Source organism: Protopterus annectens, chromosome 8.part0 (assembly GCF_019279795.1).
Source record: "Protopterus annectens isolate FY-2018-M chromosome 8.part0, PAN1.0, whole genome shotgun sequence".
NCBI classification, from domain to species: Eukaryota; Metazoa; Chordata; order Ceratodontiformes; family Protopteridae; genus Protopterus; species Protopterus annectens.
Window position 1 is genome coordinate 99,304,038 of NC_056741.1, and position 20,007 is coordinate 99,324,044.

The 20,007-nt window shown below is 37.5% G+C and overlaps 1 protein-coding gene across 1 annotated transcript in view; it reads left to right on the plus strand.

The window, feature by feature from the left end:
* LOC122808670 (CD209 antigen-like protein E) overlaps window positions 1-20,007 on the plus strand; it is an 827,142-nt gene that overhangs the window by 693,527 nt on the left and 113,608 nt on the right. The window contains exon 5 of the mRNA XM_044079648.1: window positions 4,335-4,465. Coding sequence (XP_043935583.1) covers window positions 4,335-4,465 — 131 coding nt within the window. The remainder of the gene's footprint in view (window positions 1-4,334; window positions 4,466-20,007) is intronic.

Sequence of the window (20,007 nt, forward strand, 5' to 3'; positions counted from 1 at the left end):
AATGCCCTCTCCAAGGCCAAAAACACAGCCTCTATGGGACCAGACAACATCCCGAGCTGTGTTCTACATGGGTTAAAATACGAATTAGCATCACCATTGAGCAAGCTTTTAAATGACAGCCTAAGCACTGGCGTCATCCCAGTGGAATGGAACATAGCTACCATCATGCCTTTGCACAGAGGGAGTGCATCCATGGACCCTGAGAACTACAGACCAAATTAGCATGACCAGCCTTATCTGCAAGGCCATGGAATGAGCCATCATGGACCTTATTAACAAAGATTTAGGAAACCTCCAAATGCTCAACCCACACAGTTTGGCTTTGTCAAGGGGAGATCTTGCCTCTTAAACTTGGTGGACTTCTTTGAGATAGACACCAAAGCCCTAGACAAGGGCAAATCTATGCACACAGCCTACCTACACTTAGCTAAGGCCTTTGACACAATGCCCCACTCAGGCATAAACTCACCCAGCTGGATATCAACCCATATATTTTGAGCAGGGTTGCAAACTGGTTCACTGATAGAACTCATACCTTTAAAATAGGGAACTCCACCTCTTCCAGCAGACCTGTGACCAGTAGTGTTCCACAGGGATAGGTTGTGGGACCCCTACTGTTCAGAATCTACTTTTCCAAAGTACAGGCAAAAACTAAAGGACTGGTTGACAAAGGTTGCTGATGACTGCAAATTGGGAGTGATCATTGAAACCTGTAGCAATGTCAACTTCCTGCAAGAAGGTCTTACGCAGACTAATGATTGGTGCCAAAGTCATGGTCATAAACTTAATGCAAAAAAATGCATTATCACCCCCTTAAGCAAGGGTGATGCTCCAGCAAATTCCTACACCAATAGCAATAACCTAAGCACACAGTCAGTGGTGAGAGATCTAGGCACACAGGTTGACAGCAACCTTAACTTTGATTGTAAGAAGGGCATTTTATATTGATCATCTCATAAGTAAGAGTATTGCCTCCAGAAAAAAAGAGGTTATAACCTCCCTGTACTCTTCCCTCATCAGCCAATAAAAGAGTACAATGCTCCCTTTGGTAGGTTCCTTTCCAAACACCTGCAGCAACTGGAGAGACCACAAAGGTTCCTTACAAAGAAAATTCAGGGTCTTCAAGATTTGTCTTATGTGGACAGATTGAAATCTTTGTCACTTTGCTCTGTGTCATACAGACTGCTCAGAGGTGACCTGTGCCTTGCATACAGAGCAATCTCTGATCCAGCTTTAAGGGAAATGATGCACATTAGCAAGTCAAATGGTACATGGGTCACTCACTCAAAGGACCTTAACCTGGTATGTGATATCAACCGAACTTGCTGGAGAGACAGATTTGTCTCACAGAGGTTGCCCCACTTTTGAAACAAGCTTCCTATTCATGTTAAACAAAGTCCCTTATTGGCCCATTTAAGCATAATTTGGATGATTGGATGGAAACTGGAAATTCACCCTGGGGGTTCCATCTACATCTATCTTGGACAAAGGCAATAGGTGTTGATTTTAGTGTCTGCTTGAACCAGATACCCTTGGGAACAGGGCTTTAACTTGGCTAGGGTTTTAAGGGCCCTGGGGCCATTAGCCTAGTTATCTCCTATGATCCTATGATCCTATGAACATAGCAATAAACTATCCATTCTAGACTGGACCCTAACAAATAGACCTTCACTAAACCAACAGTCCAGCTGTCTCCCTGACATACTCAATGACCATACACCAACTTATCTTATTAGGCACAAAGCCTTCCCCACAAAAACATAAAATACAAACAAATCCAGAAGAAAAAAATATCACTGCCAACACCTTCAACACTCTCATTAAACATTGCAACTGGTTCCCTCTGAAACATCTCCAACTAGATAATGCAGATCAACACTTCAACAATGCATTCCTTGAAATACTTAATAAACTAGCTCCCCCATGACAAATTCGAATAAAGGCAAACTTAGCCCATGGTTAACTACAGACACTAAACAGCTCATGAAACACAGAGACAAAGCCTGGTTTCTATACCAATCAACTAAGAACCAAACATACCTGTTAAAAGACCAACAGCTAAAAACTCAGTCAAAAAACAAATCAAAAATGACAAAAAGACTACTATACAACAATCCAACACAAACACCATGATAAGCCCCCAAAATTCTGGGGTTCCATAAAACAACTATTAAACCCCGGACAATGCACCACCCCCACCCCATCCTCCCCTAACTCAACTGATGACATAGCTACTCAATTTAACCTTTATTTTAACAAACTCTATACAATCCCTACTAAATAACAACACCACCACCCCACTAACTATCCCCCCTTCCACAAATTCTCAGCCCAACTCTTCCAAATTAATCCTGTACTGACTACCTGCATAAAACACTCCTCATCAGCCTGCAATCATTCTTACTTACAGTTGACCTCTTCCCAATGAATATCCCAAAATAGCATCCAGTACCATATCTTACCCTGTCTCTGTTCTAATATTTTGTTCCATTTCTGAACAATGCATCCCCAAACTTTGGAAAATCTCACACATAATACCCCTGCATGAAGGTACAACTTCCACCCAAATATCTAACTATAGACCCATCGCTATACTAGCATGTCTGGCCAAAATCCTTGAAAAAGTCATGCATATGCAACTACTGACATATATACTAAACAATAACATCCTGTCTATTACACAACATGATTTAAATCTAAACACAGCATCACAACTGCTCTTATAAGCTTCACAGACACAGTCAATCAATTCAGAAATAAGGGTCAAATGGTAGCATCCATTTTCCTTGATATGTCAAAAGTTTTCAACACAGTGTCCCACCAAAAAATTGCTCAATGTACTTGCCTCCCTCACCCTCTCCCCTACAGCCATCCTATGGTTCCACAGCTACCTGTCAGAAAGACAACAAGCAGTCAGATAGCAAAACAAAATCTCATCCCGCCTTCCAGTCTCTGTGGAGGTCCCATAAAGATCTATTCTTGGACCACTTCTTTTCATCATCTTTACCAATAACCTCAGTAAAGCCAAAAACTCAGCAACTACTTAACAATACGCAGATGACCCAGCACTCACCTGTGCAGACCCTCCTTCCCCGAACTCTGACAAACCACAAAAAAATCTCTCACCAACATAGAAAAATATCTATCAACCAATCAGGTATTACTTAATCCCAACAACACCAAATTGATACTATTCACAAACTACAAATCAACTCAGCCTCCACCCCATTCATTATCTACTCCCAAAACAACACCAAAATCAAACCAGTAGACCAAACTGAACTACTAGGAGTTAACAATAGACAGCTCACTCAAATATGGCACACACATTGCCCAGACAATCAAAAAAGTTCTCATCAAACATGACTCATTTTATAGAGCCATACCATACATCACCTATACCTCAAAACAAACAGCCAGAATATATCTACTATCTACCCTGCTATACGCCTCCCCAATGCTTATAAACATAAGAAAAACTGACATGCACAAATTAGAATCCTGCGATAATAAAATAGCTACATTTGCCACAAACCACAATAACAGAACATACCAATGCACAGCTCTCAAGTAACTAAAATGGCTTAAACTTCCTAATCACTTAATTCTCAACCGTCTTACCATCACCCACACCATCATACACCAACCCGAGACTTCCCCTGCCCTCAAAAGCTTAGTACAATCCTATTCCTGCAGCAGATCCCTCAGATCATCAGCTAAACTTCAACTTGAGGTCACCAGAGCAAAAAACATTTACGGAGATGGAATGTTTTCTAAACAAATAGCTAAAACATGGAACTCAACACCTCAACATATACTTCACACAACTATGCATCTCGATTCAAAAGACTCCTCATAGATTACCTAACAAACAGTTGGGTCTGCTCCTGTACCACCCCAGGATGATAATATAAAACACTCACTCAACCCCCCTTCCTACCTACTAATTCTTTATTCTGAAAAACACCTTACAATGTCTTTCTAATATCTTGCATTAATCAAATAATATCAAACATTGTTTTTATATCTAAATACACAAATGCCTTACTATTGCTTTTAATCATACTTCAGTAATTATGTGATTACCGTTTTATTGTACACCTCTGACGTGCATTGTATAGCTCAGACTGGTATTGTACTCCACAGGATATCTTTATTTTTTTTATCTGTGCTATTTATTCTACATGTAATGAGGAGCTTTTCTACCCGGGCCTCTGTTGAAAATGGGCCACTGGCCCAGATGACACTCCCGGTAAACAAATGTAAATAAAATAAAATAAAATAAATATTTTTTGTAATTTTTTTTTTATTTTGTATCTTTTTTATTATTTTAGAAATTCTTAGAAAGAGAGTTTGCAAAGCAAAAGTACATGGTTTACTGGATTGGACTGAAAAATGCGTCAAGTGAAGGAGTATGGAAATGGGTAGATAACACCATTTGCAACCTCACGGACAAAAGTAAAACGTAAGTTATTCATAGAGCTCTTTTCTACAAAAATGTTGCTATATCATGCATGCAATCAACAAAATAATAACAATCTAATAACCAAAGATGCTATTTTGAATGCTTGTTTGCATCTTTTTTTTTTTAAATACAAGCCTCATATATCTTAATATAGTATGGTTTGCATAATTTCCTAAATACAAGCCTCATATATCGTAATATAGTATGTGCTATATGTAGTTCAGAATACAGTCTCTCTAAACTGTACCAATTGTCATCATTTGCATAGTTCTCTAATAAATCTGTACTCAGTATTTAAAATACAAAGTACATGTTTTAGATCTTAACCTAAAGGTATCTGTTTTTTTTTTTTTTATTAATTTAGCATATAACAGTGGCTATATTAAAAATATCATGTAAAGGTGGAGTAGCATTTTTCTTCCATTTTTTTATAATTGCGTACCTGGCTATTGCTAGAAGACACAACCCCAAGAATATTGTGTTTTCTTTATATATCCTAGGAGAAGCACCTTAAGTAGTGCCCCATATTTAGACAAATGACAATTATCACACCACAAGGCTTTTGTCAGTCTTTGAAATGCTGAAAAAAAAGTCTTTCAGAATATCATAATCATAAAAAAGTTGCCTGTCTGTTCTTATCAAACTTCTGCACCTCCAGCATCTAGACTTGTGTACTTTATATATTTTATTGATAGTAGATGATGTAATGAAGTGTATTCTAAGAATTCTAGTTAACTAAGCTTTTCAAAAAAAATGATGAATGACAAGTTGAGGGGATTTAAAATTTAACTTTTTATCATTGTTAGCAGGATTAGGAAAACACTGTTTCTATAAATACTTCCAAAGGATTTGCTTACCTTTTTATTTAACTGAGCTTTATATATCAAGAAAATGGGGGAAAAAGCAGACAAAAGAAGATACAATAATAAACTGGATTTGTTTTAACCATAATACAAGACCATTACAACATGAGATACACAGCCATTATAACATCAACTCGTTTTATAAAAACACTGCATCTAGAAAGGACAATAAAAATGGCATTAGAAATACTAATAGAAAACTCATTCACATTTGTCACAGTGATCTTTTCTAAATGACATTTTTATAACTCTCTAACAGTATTGCCAAGAGCAGGGGACAGCAGATTGCACAATTGATGCTTTGTAAGAATAAACAATTTGACTCAGTTAATGACACAAAAATATGTCTAGTTGATTAAAAGAGATACTCTCTCATTGCTTTCAGTGCTTTGGATGGAAAAACTTGACCCCACTAGTTAAGATCCATTATGGCTCTAACACAGGCTTATTTAACATTGTTATGTTTGGCCTGACTTCAAAAATCCAAAAAGACCAATCCAAATCATAAGGCAACCCACACACATAATTTAATTTGACATCCAATAATTTCCAACAAATATCAGTAATGGGAAGTCCCCAGCACATGTATATATTTTGCTCAGTTCCTCAAACAGATACCATCTGTATATAATGCAGAGCTGTTGGTCATAATATATCTTTTAGGCCTTTCCAAAGCATGCTAGATCTGGTCCTACTGCTTCATAGTCAAAGTTACTCCCTCATATTTTCTCCATCAACTAACAACAGAGCATTTCAAGGCTTCAGCCCTTTTTGACCAGAGATCTTTATAAATTAAGCTAGCTTTGCTGTGAGGAACTCCTCTCCATTTTTACCAAATAAATGATGTTGACTTTCTTCCTCTGCATACTATATTATTGTCCCATATCCCTTTAATTTGGAAGTATGTGAACCACTTGCTTGTTTGTAGAGCAAAATCTTCACATAACAGTCTGAATGTAGCTTTTGGGGGAATTCCCATGGAGAGGGGCTATTATCTGTACTCAACACCAGATCTGACCTTTAATTTTCACACCTAATTTTGATCTTCCACAATAGAGTGTATGATCCCCGGATGCAGCCATATCAGGTCTATAGGACCTTTTCCCCATGACACACCTCCTGTCCTTAATTCTTCGACATATAACTTGCAACAGCCATTCTAGGGGTACTACTTTCCCTTATATCCACTCCCTCATCATCCCCTGTGTAAAGATCCTCACTGATCTTAAGCAAACAATGAAGATGAAATGCTAAAAATAACTGGCAATGTATAACATGCCAAGCTTCCCAAAGCACCTAGGAAGTCAGGCAAGGGATAAGAAGAGAAAACTTCCTTGGTCCCCTAATACGGCCCCATCAATCCAGTCTTGAACTTGCCATAGGAGTGAATGCTGCAGACAGAGTGTGAGATGGTAAATCACATAATGTGGTAAAAATCATAGCTTGAATAGCCTATACCCTGATTGTAAGCATCCTAAATGTATTCACCAAGGAGACCAAACATCACAGCTTGGACATCAGTGCTCTCAAATTGTTGTCAGATATAGCATAAAGTGAGATGCCTTCTTTCAATCCCAAATATGTTGCCTCCTCAGTAATCGATACAGATTTTACCTATACTTCTCAAAAGACTTTCTTTACAGACCACTGCAGACTTTGCTAGATTACATTTATTCTATGAAAACTCCTCAAAAGTGCAGAAGATTTCCATAACCTCATGCAGGACTAAAAATGTCAGTACTTAGCAATATACAGTCATCTGCAAATAATAATAAAGAATGGAATGTCAGTACTTAGCAATATACAGTCATCTGCAAATAATAATAAAGAATGGAATGTCAGTACTTAGCAATATACAGTCATCTGCAAATAATAATAAAGAATGGAATGTCAGTACTTAGCAATATACAGTCATCTGCAAATGATAATAAAGAATGGAATGTCAGTACTTAGCAATATACAGTCATCTGCAAATGATAATAAAGAATGGAATGTCAGTACTTAGCAATATACAGTCATCTGCAAATGATAATAAAGAATGGAATGTCGGTACTTAGCAATATACAGTCATCTGCAAATAATAATAAAGAATGGAATGTCGGTACTTAGCAATATACAGTCATCTGCAAATAATAATAAAGAATGGAATGTCAGTACTTAGCAATATACAGTCATCTGCAAATAATAATAATAAAGAATGGAATGTCAGTACTTAGCAATATACAGTCATCTGCAAATAATAATAAAGAATGGAATGTCAGTACTTAGCAATATACAGTCATCTGCAAATAATAATAAAGAATGGAATGTCAGTACTTAGCAATATACAGTCATCTGCAAATAATAATAAAGAATGGAATGTCATTACTTAGCAATATACAGTCATCTGCAAATAATAATAAAGAATAGAATGTCATTACTTAGCAATATACAGTCATCTGCAAATAATAATAAAGAATGGAATGTCAGTACTTAGCAATATACAGTCATCTGCAAATAATAATAAAGAATGGAATGTCAGTACTTAGCAATATACAGTCATCTGCAAATAATAATAAAGAATGGAATGTCAGTACTTAGCAATATACAGTCATCTGCAAATAATAATAAAGAATGGAATGTCAGTACTTAGCAATATACAGTCATCTGCAAATGATAATAAAGAATGGAATGTCGGTACTTAGCAATATACAGTCATCTGCAAATGATAATAAAGAATGGAATGTCGGTACTTAGCAATATACATTCATCTGCAAATAATAATAACGAATGGAATGTCGGTACTTAGCAATATACAGTCATCTGCAAATAATAATAAAGAATGGAATGTCAGTACTTAGCAATATACAGTCATCTGCAAATAATAATAAAGAATGGAATGTCAGTACTTAGCAATATACAGTCATCTGCAAGTAATAATAAAGAATGGAATGTCAGTACTTAGCAATATACAGTCATCTGCAAATAATAATAAAGAATGGAATGTCAGTACTTAGCAGTATACAGTCATCTGCAAATAATAATAAAGAATGGAATGTCATTACTTAGCAATATACAGTCATCTGCAAATAATAATAAAGAATGGAATGTCAGTACTTAGCAATATACAGTCATCTGCAAATAATAATAAAGAATGGAATGTCAGTACTTAGCAATATACAGTCATCTACAAATAATAATAAAGAATGGAATGTCAGTACTTAGCAATATACAGTCATCTGCAAATAATAATAAAGAATGGAATGTCAGTACTTAGCAATATACAGTCATCTGCAAATAATAATAAAGAATGGAATGTCAGTACTTAGCAATATACAGTCATCTGCAAATAATAATAATAAAGAATGGCGAGAATTATTCATCTAGGAGTGATCCTCCAGGACAAACCTCCCTTGCTATGCTAATTCTTCCAAATCTAAAAGGAAGAGGCCAGGAGACAGCTGGAAACCCTGTCACATTCCTCTACTCATGGCTCCTATATATGAGAGACCTCCATTTACTAATAAATAAATGAGGGAGTAGTACACAGACATTACATAATTTGCACAAAAACGTTATCACAATTGTTATTTAAAAACACTTAGAAGAGAAAGTCCCACTCACAAACTCCTTTCTTATGTGAAATAGTGCCATTCCTAGCCTTTCACTTACTTTGTCATAGCAATACAAATAATGTCCCTATCTCCCATCAGTTGTCTGGCCCCTCATGATCTCTAAAATATCTGTACTGTCCTTTAACTATCGGTGTGGAAGTAATGGTTCCAGCCTGGTAGCCACCACCATTGAAAAGATTGCTTAAAATGGCCCACAAGGGCAGTTAGCCTAGTAATAACCTGTGGAAAAAAATGTGTGCTGATGAGAGCTGTAGGTTTAAAGTTACCCCAACACGGCACTCCAGATTTGACCTTTGGGATAAGGCTGATAATGACCTGGTTAAGGTCTGAGTTAGTAAAACAATATGGGGCACGTGTGTTAAATACTTGCACAAGTATTCCACTTAGTATAGTTTTCCGCTTCCTATAAAATTTCACTGGAAACCATGAGTTTCAAGATCTCTATACAAATTGAGCTTGTACATGGCTCTCTCAACTTCCAGAGGAGATTGGAGGTCTATTCAACATTTGCTGTTCACCCCGTGTGAGCTGACCTGCTAGTATGGCACAGAATGGCCAGTGTCCCTTCCCTCACTGGGACTCTGAACTATAAAAGGATTCAAAATATTTTCTAACCCCCTCTTGAAGTTCTACATCCTCTGTAATGATGTAATGATTACCCCTTGATATGACTTCACCAAATATAAGTGCTTGAGAGGAAAGGGACTGCTTGAAATGTCAGGGCATACACCTTCAGTCATTCTCACACCTTAACAACAAGAAGTGTCCTTTTTGGAGGAGCTTAGCATCCACCTGAGTTAAGTCTAACTGAACGATCTTTGCAGTAAGTTCTATTTCATAATAACATAGAGTCTCCTTGTCCCCCTTCTTAATCAAGCACTCCTGAACCCTCCTCAATTCCATTAATTTGAGTGCTAATAGTGAACTGCGTTGTTTCCTCTTCCACTCTTCTATATCTAGAAGATCACCTCTACAGGCCACTTGGCAGCTTTCCCTCCACAAAAAAAATAGTGACAAATTGCACTGTATGACATCCAAAGTTACTAAGGACCATCGAAAATGAGCCCACCTCCACTTACGCATCTTTGGTCCCTGTGACATTTGAACAAGTATAAGAGATACTAGAGCATGATCCAACAGGAAAATTGGGTGAATCTTCGGGGAATGACTCCATGGCTTTCTGGGATAAAGATTAGTCAATACAGCTACCCTGCTGAGACAATTTGCATGAGAATGAGGGAGTATTCTTTGTAGGAAAAAAAATCCCCACAATATATATATATATATATATATATATATATATATATATATATATATATATATATATATATATATATATGTAACCAGCTCTCTTTTAGAATCCAGGAATTTAAAAAGGATTCACACTGCCTGGGAGACTCTCACCCCTGATACAACCAGTCATTTTTTTTCAATTAGATTGACATTAAACTCTCCCACCAACACCCTCTATAGAATTGACATCAGTCACTTCTTGTCATCTATTAAAGAAATCATGGGAAAAAAATACTCTGTATTGGGTGCATATGTGTTACCAATCACCCAGTCTTTCTTGCCAAATGTTCCCTCACAGATCAAGCATCTGACCCCACCACTACAACTTTAGTCATCTAGTCTGTCAAAGACTTATGGGACACAAAAAACACTCCTATCTCCTGATGTCCATGTTTATGGTCAGGCACAACTAATGGAAGCTGTTTAGATCTAAACTTACTAGCCTATTTAACCTTGAGCTTTGTTTCTTGCAAGCATACAGACTGAACCCTTTCTTGCTTAAGCATATAGGATTCTTGCCCTATGTATGAGATGCATGCTACCACCAATTTTCCAGGAAAATAAGTTATTACTGTCCACATGTTGTGTCAGTGCCTGCATCAGACTGTTGTTCTGTTTTAGATCTCCATGCCATACAGAATAGATTCTTCAAATTACAGGTAAGAGAGAGAAAGGAGATTCTGGAGACCTTTCGGGGCTAAGAATATAATTCCTTTCAGTGCCTAAGGACACCTCTGCCTGACTAGAGCCACTGGTGGTAACTAGGAAATAAGATGGAAATGGTAAACACATCCATCCCCCACCCCAGGTGCACATATGAAGAAATAACTATGAAGAATTAACTAAATTCAAACTGAAGTCAAAACCTGCTTCCTGAACTCAAGATCCTGCCCCTGCCATAATCCTCCTTAATTCCCATTACCACTCCAATTTACTTCTGCCTCTCTTATACTTTTCAGAATATATTGTTTCAGTCTGTAGAAAATTCTATATCATTATTATGCTACCATGTAAAGCATATGCTTATACACTCCCGGCTTCCACACATTGTACATTCTATTTCTATCAGCTGTAACCTTCATCTACATTACTTTCCTATGTTTTTGTTCTTTTGTATTCGGCCATGTTCTTCTTCACTGGATGTATATTTTATGTACTTTGTTATTCCTCTATTTTTCATTTTTTTCTACTTTGCATTGTTAACTTTTGTATTCTTTGATTATATAGTTTCTAATTTGTAACTCATTTAATTTTGTATGCTGGAGTTTTTCTTCTCAGGTCTCCATTGAAAATGGGCCATTTGGCTCAGTTGGATTAACCCGGTTAACAAATGGCAAATAAATAAATACTAAATAAATTGCACCCAACAGAACCAATAAACAAGATACCAAAGCAGTGTAGCTTGGTGCAGTAACTACCAGAGGAAACTACAATTCCTCCAATATTACTGTAACACTGAATGCAAACCACTCCAAGCAGGCTATTGGACATAAGTAACATATATGAGACACTTACCCCCCAGAACAGCTTCTGTCCAGCAGTCATGATATGATAAGACTTTCCGTCATAGTAAACATAAAGAGAAAACAAATTATCCAACAAACTCAACATGTTACAAATGTAGCTTGTGGTCAACTGACTTCAAACAATTAGAAAAAATAAAAACAAATACCGAAACTGGTGAACTTAACCGTTTTTTGCAGTTTGAACAACTTGCAATTCAAACAACTAAACGCTTTCGGCAAATAATCCAAAGGCATCTTCAGAGTTGTTCAAACATTCTCCCTGAGCTAGTTAAATACTAATGAATGCTATTGCAATGCAAAAACACCTACCCACCCTTTTTGGCGCTCAAACATTTTCTTAAAAAGACAGTACTTTTATCAAAAAACTGTTAGTCTTAAAAAGTGCATTGAGAATACACAAATTTATACAATGTTTCAAAATAGTTCCTATTCTTAAATTCACTAAACCAAATAATTGGTCTTTAAATTTCTTTTTAAAAATACATTATGAATACTTTGTAAATACTGAATCATATACATATATTGTACTTAATCAAGCAATTTGATTGTGCCTGATTTTCAAAAAATGGCTTGAGAGAAATAAAATCATTCAAGCCAGGTTCCATAGAAGCATTTAACTTCAATTGCCACAGTGATTCCTTACTTTCCAGCAACAAATTATTATCTCCTCCATGTTCATTCATAAAAACTCTATATCAATGACAAAAAACACAAACTTTTTGAAATTAATGCATTTTTCTGAATGTATAAAGAGAGCGTTATGAATATCCTTATTCCTAATCGCCCTTACATGTTCACTTATCCTGTCCCTCAGCCTCCGGATGGTTTTACCCACGTAGAAGCCATGACAGGATAAACAAGTAGCCACATACACCACATGAGTCGTGTTGCAATTAACCCTACCAGGGCAATGAATAGAAGTGTTGCTTCCTTGAATAAAGACATAAGGTCCATTGTTTATGTACCTGCAGAACTTACAATTCTCACATTTAAACATATTAGATTTGTACAATAGTTTATTTACTTTAGTCTCTAATATATTTTTTTATATTTCTCCCCCTTGCTAAAAACTATTTGAGGCTTCTTTCCCAAGATTGTTAACATATCTTGTTGAAAACACAGTTCCCAACATTGGTTGACTATGTCAACAATCTTGGAACTGCTGTCATTGTATTCCAAAACCATGGCATTAGTCATGTTACTCTCTTGGGACAAATCTTCATTTTTATCCTTAGGCTGACATTCAAACAATAAAATAGGTGTAAAAGTTTGTTCCCTTTTCTTAATAACTTCTTTTTTGATATTCATTAATAATTTTAAAGGGTAGCCCCTTTCCAGGACCATACCTATAAGGTTGTAAATTTCTGTATGGAAGACTTCATCACTACTAATTAGTCTTGACAGCCATACCATCTGTCCTTTAACTACACTGCATTTTTGATGGTGTGGATGGTTGCTGTCAAAATCTAACAGATTATTTAAATATGAAGCCTTCCTGTATATTGTACTTTGTAAATTATCCACCTTGTTCGATAAACTAATATCTAAATAATGAATATAATTTTTGTCCCAAGTACTAGTAAACTTCAAAAAATCAGTAGTTCCATTGAGATATTCCACAAACTGATTAGCTTCATGCTCATCCCCCTTCCACAAAATTAATATATCATCTAGGAATCTACTATTAGGACAAAATTCTTTCATTATATTTTGTTTTTAAAATAAATTCATTTTCCCAGTTGAGTAACACTAAATTGGCAAAAACTGGGGCACACTTTGCCCCCATCGCCACTCCAAATATTTGATGGAAGATTTCATCTTCAAACATGAGAAAATTATTTTTTAAAACTATCCCCGATGAAATCAGCTAATAATCTAACTAGAGCCATGCCTGAAACCCCCAAACTGATGATACTTTTTTGAAACATTTAAGTACCCCTCTCATGTGGGATTACTGAAAATAAATTGACTATGTCGATTGTCAAAAAACTGTATTTGAATTCATTAATATTTCTAAATTTTGCCAATCTACTCAAACAGTGCCAAGAATCCTTAACTATATGGTCAACTTTATTTAACAAGTGTTTTAACTTATTGTCAATCTAAGCTGATATGGGTTCAGTTTTAGATCCCCTTGTCAAAACAATCAGCCTAAAAGGTGGAACCACAATTGATTTATTAGTTTTGGGGATACCAAAAATCGTTGGCAGAACCCATTTTTCCACCGTTAAAAATTATTTTTCTTTTTCATTAATTTGTCCTTCAAAATACACCTGTGATAAAATTATATCTGTCCAAGAATATGCCCTATTCAGTTCATGCCTTGATCCTCTTGCATATGTTAATTCATCATTTAATATTTTCTCCATTCTTATAACATAATCAATATAAGGCATAATAACTATGCCCCCTCCCAAACTCAACATGTTGTTTGAACAACGGTGAAATGCCTACCACCACTATTGTTAATTAAGGGAGAGCAAAGATAAAGCCAAAACCAGAAAAACAACTGTATAGATAAATATACAACTCATTTATTTTAAACAATTATAAGACATAATATTTTAAGTAACTTACATACATCATTATTTGTGTCCAAAGATGGCTTGCTACAAGGCATACTAGCACAGTAGACAATAGAAAGTACAAACAGTTGAAGAAAGGTAATGCCGAATTATATAACAAACATCAGACTTCCAACACTTTTATCTGGTCTGTTCAATCTGTCACCTTTCCAGCAGTGCTATGCATCTGAATCAGAGGCTCCAGAAAAGAACTCTGACCAAGATCTCCCTACTGGTAGCTTCTTCTCCTCCTTAGACCATTTAGGGCTCCATGTATCCTGTAACTCCTGCAGTTGGTGAATCTCAGTGTTTAACCACTGGAGATTCGAAAGCAGCTGGCTAATCAACCACCTGAGGGGGTTTGGCATGTGTTGGAAGAATATGGATGGCTTTAGTCGACATTTTATACAGTGTGTCCAAATTGGAGTGTAGAGTTGTTCTTAGCAATGCTGACCTATCAGAGATGCCATCAACTCCACGTGGCACTTTTGACTTGTTAGCTGCAGGGGACTTGGATGATGTAGGTGTACCCGGGTGGTACTTTGCAATGTGCTGACCTATCAAAGATGCCATCAACTCCACGTGGCACTTTTGACTTGTTGGCTGCAGGGGACTTGGATGGTGTACCCGAGTGGTAATTAGCAATGTGCTGACCTATCAGAGATGCCATCAACTCCACATGGCATTTTGACTTGTTAGCTGCAGGGGACTTGGATGGTGTACCAGGGTGGTACTTAGCAATGTGCTGACCTATCAGAGATGCCATCAACTCCACGTGGCACTTTTGACTTGTTGGCTGCAGGGGACTTGGATGGTGTACCAGGCATATCTCCAAATGCTGTTTCCTGGTCTGTGCAGTAACCCTCTTGCTGCACCTTGTTCACTTGCCTTAAATAAGACTTGATACTCTCAGCCTATGCAGAGGCTCCTGCAGCATCATGTAGGATTGCCCTGTTGTTTACCCACTCCACAATCGGCAGTGCAGGGTAGAGTAAGAGTGCATGAAAGCTCAAATCCACTAATTCCCTTTTAAAAGGCATAGGTGTTTCTTGCAGATGCTACAGCCATTGTCATTAATCAGCCACAATGATATCAAATACTTTCTCCAGCAAATACCTTTACTTTTATGGCTGTATCTAAGCAGCCAGTCCCTTAAACTGGCTGATTGAATGGCCATAAGAACATGATGGCTTGAGATATTAGTTTTCTTTTCTTGCCTACTCTGTGTACCCGCTCTATGGTATGATTCAAATCAGATGACATGGGAATCACTTTGCCCAACAAATGCACAAAAAAGGCCTAAATTCATTATCTGCAATCATTGTTGACACTCCAATCAAATGCATATTTACACAGAGAGTGTGGTTCTCCAAATCTAGTTTCCCTCATTCCTCTGCAAGGCTACTGCAAGTTTTAGAGTTGGTTCAGCTGGATTTTTGTAGGCACTTTAAGCAAGATTTAATATTGCTTACCTCCGTTTCAAGCAACAAAATACTGAAGATTGCTGTTGCATGTACTTATTTTCTGTATCTGAGACCACAAGTGTGAGTTGCTTAAACAGCAGCAGAAAACACTCTTCAGCTGATGCATACTTACATTTTTAAAGTGAATCTTGCTGCATATTGCTGTGGTACAATGGATCCATCCATTTTTCAGTTGATTTGAGATTATAAATGTGGAGTAATAAAGCAAACACACCTGAGGTAAGCAGGAGAGAACAGACTAATAACAGACTGTCTCCCTCTGGATAACCATGCCCTCCACAGTAGTTGCTTACCTTTAATTTGGTCTGTAAGGCCAATGTATATTTTTTATAAACAGCATGCTTTTAAATATGTACTTTCTGATAAAACAAAACATAAAATGTTTCAGTAGTGATGGGGAAAATTGTTTTTCTTTAATTTACAGAAATTTAAAAATTACAAATTGTTTAATGTTTTGTGACTATATCCATCATAGAGTCTAATTAGAAACTGAGTATTATCTGTGGAAAAAAATACAAGGCTTTCAAACAATGTGACATTTATTTCAAATCTTTGTGTTTTTTTTTTTTTTTTAATTTTGTTCTTTACTTATATTCATGCAGTCTGCAAAGTAATGGGGAGATGAAAATTGTCCAGTTCATAAAGTGTGAAACTGGTTTATGATGTTTTTAAGTCATCGTCATCAGTAGCATCATCATCAACTCCCTATTCCAGACATACTGCATGGGGTTGGGGTCATGTTAACTGTCACCTTCTCTCTATTCATTGCAATTGCCCATGCCTTCTACAACAGTCTTGCCTGACTATCACAAGTCTTTTCTCACACTGTTCATCCATCTCCTTGCAGGATACTCATTTCCTCCTGCCTTCTTCCTGTCTGTCCCAAATCTTCTTCACCAGATTGTCTTCTGCTTTCCTGCACATGTGCCTGAATCACCGTAATCTGTTCTCTGTAACCTTCTCTGCAACTGAAAATACTTGTGCTTCTGCTCTAATGCTCTCATTTCTTTATCTGTCCCACTGTTTGCATCCCACAACTCTTTTCAGGCACTTCATCTTCATCCCCTCTAGCTTCTTTAACTGCTTTACCTTTACTGCCCAGGTTTCTGTACCATACACTTGTATGGTCACACCACTGTTTTACACAGCTTACATTTCAGCTTCTTTGATATTCTTCTGTCATTCACTACCTTTGTCACTCTGTACCACTTGGCTGTAGCCTCTCTGATTATTGACCTTCTTCATCAGACTTCCCTTCTCCCCAACGACTACTCCCAGATATTTGAAGCTGTCAACCTGTTTGACTGTTTTCCCTTCATTCACAATTTCAGCTTCTTCTGATTTCCCCCATTTGCTGCCATTATAACTGTCTTATCTGTACTCAGTTTCATCCGGCATGCCTTCAGTTTTACATTCCATTCCACTAACATTTCCTGGAGTTCTTGTTCAGAGTCTGCCTGTAATGCACCATTATCTGCATACATCAGCTTTGTTGATATATCCCCTCTGACGTTATTGATAGTAGTAGTTCACCAGCATGAACAGCAGTGAGCTCAGAGCTGAACTTTGAAGCATACCCACTTCCACCGGTAACTTCTCTCTGTGAGTCTGACAACTGCTCATACATGTGCCATCAGATCCTTGTACATAGGCTGGATTGATTCCACCAATGTTTCTGGGACTTTGAACCATTGGAGGACTGCTCAAATTAACTTTTTTAGGACCTTGCCATGTTTTCTTCATGTCTAGGAATGTCTAGTTGGAATCTTTCCTCATCTCTAGTTTTATCTCAATTATCTCTCTCAAGGAAAATGTTTGGTTAGATGAGCTGCATCCTGATCTAATTCTGTACTGCTCATCTCCCATCTTGCTTTCTCCTATTCTTTTGTCAAGCACCCTCAGTTTGACAGGAGCTCAATACCTTTATACTGGCCACAGTTGTGAATGTCCCTTTTATTCTTGTTCTCTGGCACTAGAATGCGTATTCCCCAGTCAGCTGGGATGCACCTCTCTCTCACTACTGCTGTGAGTGGCCTCTAGAGCCATTTCTTCCCTAAATCACCTAATATCTTGATCATATTTGCCATGAACTCACCAGAACCTGCTGCTTCCCCTGACTTCATTTTCCTCAGTGCTGTTCTTACTTCCTCTAAAATGGGCTTCTCTTCTTATTTCATCATAGGCTCTGTCTGAGGTAGTACACCTTCTGTGGGATTTTCTTCATTTAGAAGCTGCCGAAATGCCATTCATCTGCCTTTGATGTCCTGTGGGTTGGTGAGCAGGTTGTTGCTGTTGTTTCCTTATGATGGCTGTCTGATGACGATCTTCCTTATCTTTCTGTCTTTGTCTTGCAATCTGATAACATTTCTTTGTGTTGTCTGCTGAGTCACTTTCCAGATGCTGTTGGAGTGCTTCCATTGTTTTCTTCTTTGGTATTGCAATTGCTCTCTTAGCCTCTCTGCTAGTAAACCAGTGTTTTTTTTTTTTTTTTATACTGGTCTGTTTTTTCAAACTCCCACTTTACTTACATTCCTTTCTTTTGATGAGTTCATGGACTTTAGAATTCCATCTCCAGCTTTCTTTGGGAACTTTATTTCCATACCTGGCTCGGTATTATAGACCTCACACATTCTGTTTTCATCAGCTTCTCCTATTTCCTTATCTTCCTGATGTATTAGTGCCAGGAGTATTTCCTTGAATTCTTGTGCTTTCTCTCCAGTCAACTCTCAGGCCTTCAGCTTAGTCTCTAAACACTGTTTGTAGCTGATTGTGGCAGAGTACTTTGCAATCACTGATTCTACCTCAATACCCTCCCTTTACTAGGAGGAGTTTTACTCGACTTGCATGTTGGCCAGTCTTATGACTGCCTCACTTGCACTGTGTATTGGCCACCATAAGGCCATTTATCAGACTGTCTAGAATGGCCTGTCATTATTTATTCCTGTTGTCCAACCCATGTGGACCCAGCTTATCCTCATATGATGTTCTGTGCACCCTGAAATACATATTCAGTTCCTGCGACTGCTACCAGAATGCACTATTTAACACCCTATCACACTCCTGCTGTGACATATAGGCTGAGGTTATGAATACTGTCTTATTCTTGCACTGGGGTCTAATTGCCATGAGACCTTATTAATTCTGATGGAAGCAATCATTATTTCAGGCACCATTTCTAGTCTATACCCACCATGAGTAGTAGTCTTTGGATGCCAAGCTTAGTGGTTTCACTGCACTGCCCTTCCATCTTGTCTCATGGAAACACAGGATAGTCACCCTCCTTCTAACTATTACATCATCCACTTCCAAGATGTGTCCTGTCAGTGAACCTTTAATAAGTGTAGCAATCCTTAGTTCAGTGCAATCATTAGTTCAAGTTGATTGGTTTTATATCCAGCATTCAGTCAACAGATCTATTCCTGGTGACCCAAGTTGGCAAAATGTGCAACAGCCAGTGATTGGTTTATTGACCTAGGGCTGCTGGGCTATATGGGTTTTATGGCAAGCACACACTGGCAAATAATGGGTGGCAATAGGAGTGCTGGGCCCTCAGTCCGCTTATCACTAACAAATAGCCATGCCCAATTTTTGTGACATTAGTCAACAAGATCTGATTACCTAGAACCAGGTTTTTGACTATCAGGTGTCTAGCTCTGATATGGAACACAGTCTGTGATCCATGTTCTCCTATACTGAGGACACTGAGCAGCACAGCTGATGCCCAAAGTTTTTGGGTCTATGCGACTGTATCCCCAGTTGGCACTATCTAGAGTCTGGCTACTGCTGCCCACAGCTCCATTCTTGGATTAGGTTAAGCATGTTTTTGCAAAGTGAAAGTACCACCTTAGAGACACAGGAAGAAGATATAAACTATACATGCACATTGGCCAGAAGTAAGAACTGAATCTTGTACCCTGTGCATTTGAGGTAAAAACCTCCTTGCACCTTCTGCATGGGAGGTGATGACCTTAACTATTATGCTCACAATGTTTGTATAATGTTCTTATCATATTATGCTTGTCTTTCTCTTGAAAAATGTTTAATGGTTTTGCTGTCTTTACTGAATATTACCTGTTTTGACTGTAATACTACCTGTTGATTGTTATACTACCTGTTGGTTGTTATACTACCTGTTGATTGTTATACTACCTGTTGGTTGTTATACTACCTGCTGATTGTTATACTACCTGTTGATTGT